Source organism: Chamaea fasciata, unplaced genomic scaffold (genome assembly GCF_029207755.1).
Source record: "Chamaea fasciata isolate MVZ Bird 193981 ecotype frontalis unplaced genomic scaffold, bChaFas1.0.hap1 SCAF_27, whole genome shotgun sequence".
NCBI lineage: Eukaryota > Metazoa > Chordata > Aves > Passeriformes > Sylviidae > Chamaea > Chamaea fasciata.
Window position 1 is genome coordinate 2,795,891 of NW_027094112.1, and position 4,980 is coordinate 2,800,870.

General features: G+C 49.2%; 1 protein-coding gene across 1 annotated transcript; it reads right to left on the bottom strand.

The window, feature by feature from the left end:
- Positions 1-3,336: 3,336 nt before the first annotated feature.
- On the bottom strand, positions 3,337-4,233 carry LOC136301667 (olfactory receptor 10C1-like). The gene has a single exon (XM_066204789.1). It carries the CDS (start codon positions 4,231-4,233, stop codon positions 3,337-3,339), a length of 897 nt encoding a protein of 298 aa, XP_066060886.1.
- Positions 4,234-4,980: the final 747 nt, after the last annotated feature.

Here is a 4,980-nt window from a genome sequence, read left to right on the forward strand (position 1 = left end):
CTGAACATGAGCCAGCAGTGTGCCCAGGTGGCCAAGAAGGCCAATGGCTCCTGGCCTGGATCAGGAATGGTGTGGCCAGCAGGAGCAGGGAGGTCATTCTTCCCTTGTACTCAGCATTGGGGAGGCAGCACCTCGAGTGCTGTGTCCAGTTCTGGCCCCTCAGTTTAGGACGTGGAGACGCTTGAGCACATCCAGAGGAGGCAATGAGGCTGGTGAGGGGTCTGGAACACAAACCCTGTGAGGAATGACTGAGGGAGCTGGGGATGTTTAGCCTGGAGAAAAGGAGACTCAGAGGTGACCTCATCACTCTCTACAACTCCCTGAAAGGTGGCTGTAGTCAGGTGGTGGTTGGTCTCTTTCTCCAGGCAGCAGCTGACAGAACAAGAGGACACAGTCTTAAGCTTCACCAAGGGAAATACAGGCTGGATATTAGGAAAAAAGTTTTTACAGAAAGGATAATAAAGTATTGCAGTGGTCTACCTGGGGAGGTGGTGGATTAAGAAAAGATGCGTTTAAGAAAAGACTGGATGTGACACTTGGTGCCATGGTTTAGTTGAGGTTAGCGTTGGATTGGACTTGATGGTCTTGGAGGTCTCTCCCAACCTAATGATTCTGTGATTCTGTGACTCCTCCCCCAAAGCACAGAGCCCACACAGTGCAGGCCTGCCCAGAGCTGGCACAAGGCCGATCACAGCTCTCTCTGGCACGCAGGCTGCTGGGGATTTCTGTTCCACTCCTCCCAGGCACACTCCTGTGCCTCTGAGGCTCACCCAAGCTGTCACAGGGTCATTCCCAGTGAATTTTATCTGCCCTCAAGGTACACCCATGGCCTGACACTGGACTGGCACCTCCAGAGGCTGTGTTGGGTGAGCCTTGGCTGCCAGGCCCACACCCAGTTGCTGCCTCTCCTGGGCAGCTTTTTAGCAGCTTCACATTCCCTCCTTCCTCCAGGCCTGCTTAGGCTGGGTTTCATCAGACACAGCTTTAGCCAGGTTCCCACTCAGGGTGCTTGGAGGCAGTTCTGTTCCTGCTGCACTTGACCCGCCTGGTTTTGGCCTGTGCAGCAGGCAGTTGGTGTTCCTCGTGCTCCAAGGAGGCAGGCAGCTGGTTGCTATTCACCCCTGATGCCTTAAGATTTTCGCTTTTTTCATAAATTTGTAATCCTGCAATTCTGTAGTGTAGAACTCTAAACTCCATATACAGTGTGGGCTGCTGTCTCCCCATTTTGGTCAGACACAACAATTCCTCTCCAGGCCTGGCAATCAAGGACACCTCACTGCCTCAGGCCCTGAGAAATGGAAACAAAAGTCAGTTGGGGGGAGCAAACTGGGAGTAACTTCATTACCCGAAGCTGGAAGAGGAAGATTAACCCCCGATATACAAATGGACCAACCTCATAAAAGTGTGAAAACCCGTGACCCGGGGTCCATTTTTGGGTGTAGCCCTTGGGGGCCTTTTTCTGCCCTACATGTACCTGAAGGCCTTTCAATAGATAGAACAGCTTTTTACTCCCAAAACAGCTGGGAGCTGCTTTGGGGCGGCTTGGGGACATTTTGGTCACTTGCAGGGAGGCTCGGGAGGCCTTGGAGTTCCCCTGCCTGCTCCAGACCCAAAGTGCTGGGAGTTTTCTCTCTCTCCCTGCCCTCTTCCCTCCCCAGCCCACGCGCTCCCAGAGCTGTCCCTGGGGCTCTGCGTGGGGCGGGCCGGGCGGTGCTCCCGTCCCAGGCCAAGCCATTCCTTGGTGTGGCTTTGACCTTCCCCAGCCAGACTGCTGCAGGAGCGCCAGGCTCTTCTGGGGAATTGGGGCTGAATCGTAGAAGAAGGACTTCACCATTAGAAAATTGTAAAGCAGTAATGTTTTATTTCCAGCTGGGACACACTGGGGGATATCTCCTCCAACGTCTGCGTACCTGGTGAGGAAAAGCTCCAGGTTTAAATACACATTGATCCCACAAACCCACACCTCCGCACCTGCCCATTTCCCGCCTTTTCTCATCTCCTATTCTGATTAGCTGTCACACCTCCTGGCGGTTGTGACTTGGGGTCTCGGGAGGAAGGCCAACGTCTTCTTCAGGTTGATCTTCACTTCTGGGCAGGCGCACTGGAGGTTTGGCTATTTTTCAGGTCACTTTGCTCTTGCCAAAGATGAAGAGCTTGATTTTGTTGGATTCAAGCCACAAAGTTCTGCTTTATCAATTTTTGATAAATACCTAGGTCCTGCTTTGCTGAGTTTCACCAATATACATCTTACCTATATGACTTCTACCTAGTAACTACCTAACAACCAAGCTTAATAGCTGATCTTCTATGTGTCCTCAGTACAGGCTGTTTCTCTACTTCTACAAAATCACCAAAAGCTGCTTCTAAAATCTCGTCTTTTCATATCCATAAACGTCCCCCGTATCAGGGCTGTTTTGGAGACTCAGCCAGAGCCTTGCTTTGGGGACTGGGACAGGTCCAGCAGCACAAAGCCAGCTCAGGGGCACTGAGCAGGACACAAAATCTGCTACAGAGGTGCCACTGGCCACAAGAGCAAATGAGGAAATGTTCCTCCCCCTGCAGGTCAGAGGGAGCAGTGGGTGTCATCAGTGGGGTTTGATGTAAGGTGGAGGTTGGAGCAGGCTGTAAAAGGGACTGGCTGGAGGAGGGCAAGGCTGGACACTGCAGTGGTCAGTGTGACACGGAGCTGTGGCAGGCCTGGTCAGTGCAGGTCAGAGGCTCGGGCACCTCTGTTTGGAGGCACAGGGCACCCCAGGGGCTGGAGCCTAGCTGCTGTCAGGAGAGGCTGCACTCAGCAGTGCCTCTGGAGTTGAGAATCTCTCTCTGATTCCCTTGTGGCTCTTGTGCCACTTCCCAAACAGCACAGAGAAACCCACCTCTGCCTTCAGTGTGCTTTGAGAAAGCCCAGCTCAGATCTGCCTCTTTTTCTAGAGCGGGAATTTCTCTTTCTCCACAGGCTGCAGAACCCAGGAGCAGGTTGCAAAGTGTGGACAGCTGGATGTTTTCAGTGACCACTGGGGCTTTGGGCCTGTGTAAATCCATGGGGCAGAGGGTGGAGGATGCTGGGATCAAGTGCCAGGATTCTTGTCTGCAAGCTGCAGTGGAGTGCATTGTGTAATTCCTGAAGCAGAGATGCTCACCTGCCTCTCCCATCAAGTGGGTTTGCATTTCGGGGTCCTGTATTTCTTTCTTGTTGTCTTTCGCAAATCCCGGCAAAAACGCGCATTTTATTTCAGTTCTTCCCCTCACCTAATCCCCTACCCAGCACCTTGCTGAACTCTCCTGGGGTGCTGCTGACTCCTAGGCTTGTGTCATATGTCCTTTCTCGAGGATTATTTATTCAGCAAACTCCCTGGGGAGGACAGGAAAGCTGCAGAGGTGAGCCCAGATGTCAGCGCAGAGCCTGGGTGTCCTGAGGCAGGACGTGGAGCTGATGCAGGCCAAAACTGGCCCAGGCAGGTACATGGAGCTTGCAGTGCCATAAAAAAGAGCCACAACCAAGAGGTGTGAGGAGCAAGTGGAAAACGCTTTCTGTCGGCTCTCAGCTGATGCCATGTGAAGACTTGTGGAGATTATACGAATATAGGAATAAATGATCAGTAAGAAAGGGCTGAGAATAGCAAAGACAGCCACCACAATGACTTGGATTTCTCTTTGGAAAGTGTTGCCACAGTGCAGGTCCAGGAAAGGCTGAATCTCACAGAAGAAGCGGTCGATGGTAGAGCCACACAGGGGTGAGCTGAACGTTGTGAGGGTGTGAACCAAGGCCACAGCAGCTCCACAGATGTAACTCCCAGCCACCAGGCTCCTGCAGACCCTGCTGCTCATGATGATTGTGTAATGCAAGGGGTAGCAAATGGCAAAATAACGATCCAGGGACATGGCAGCCAAGAGAAAACATTCAGCAACTCCAAAGAAAAGGAAGAAAAACATTTGCAGTGCACATCTTGTCTGGGAAATACTTACTGTTCCCACCAGCAGGTTCTCCAGAATAGTTGGGATAATGACTGATAAATAGCAGATATCCAAACAGGACAGCTGGGTGAGGAAGAAGTACATGGGGGTATGAAGGGTATTGTCACTGTTTATAATGAAAACTATCACTGTGTTAGCCATCAAGGTGAGGATATAAAGAGATAATAAAACTACAAAGAGCAAAGGGTGCAAATGAGAGATTTCAGGAAAACCCAGGAGTCTGAATTCACTCAATCCACTGAGGTTCCCAATGATCATCCTTCTTTGGTGCTTTGTAGAACTCACTTCGTTTTAGTGTTCAGCAGCTGATGAAGCTGCAAACAGCCAGGCAAATCTGCAATCAAAACACAACTGGCTGCTTGAAAAGACAAAAGGATGACTAGAATTTAGAAACTGAACAGATTTTGAAAAGATCTTCTGAACAGATTATAAAATGTTTCTAAAGAAAATAAGACAGTCTTATGTGTTTATTTTTGACTGATTCTTCTTTCATAGCACTGCCGTCAAAGTTTGCATATTCAGTACTGTCTTCAAATGCTCAGCTATCACTTTTACCCTGTAGAAAAAGAAAAAAAAACATGGCAGATATCTTTTTATGGACTAACCAGTTCAAGTCCCAAAATCATCAGTAGCAACATTTGAATATAACAAAGGTAATTTCTCTGTTACCTGTTGGGGAGTGTTGTGGAAGAAGAGGAAGGGAAAAAACCCCTAAATTATGAGGTCTCCAGAAAAGCTTTCAACTCTGAGCACTCTGCAGTGAAGTAGAAGAGAGGCTTTTCCACAGCTCTTTATACTATTTGTATGTATTTATAAAGTCCACCGAGACTGGCTAGTGCTGATTGGAGCAATAAGGAAGAGCTGTTGGATAAATATGATGCATATGTATGAGTTGACTCACAGCCACCTCTAGTTTTACATAACTTGGAAAGCATTTCTGTATAAACCCAGATATCCTACAGAAATACAAGGTCTGGTTTTACTTTTCAGTAATTACTATTACTT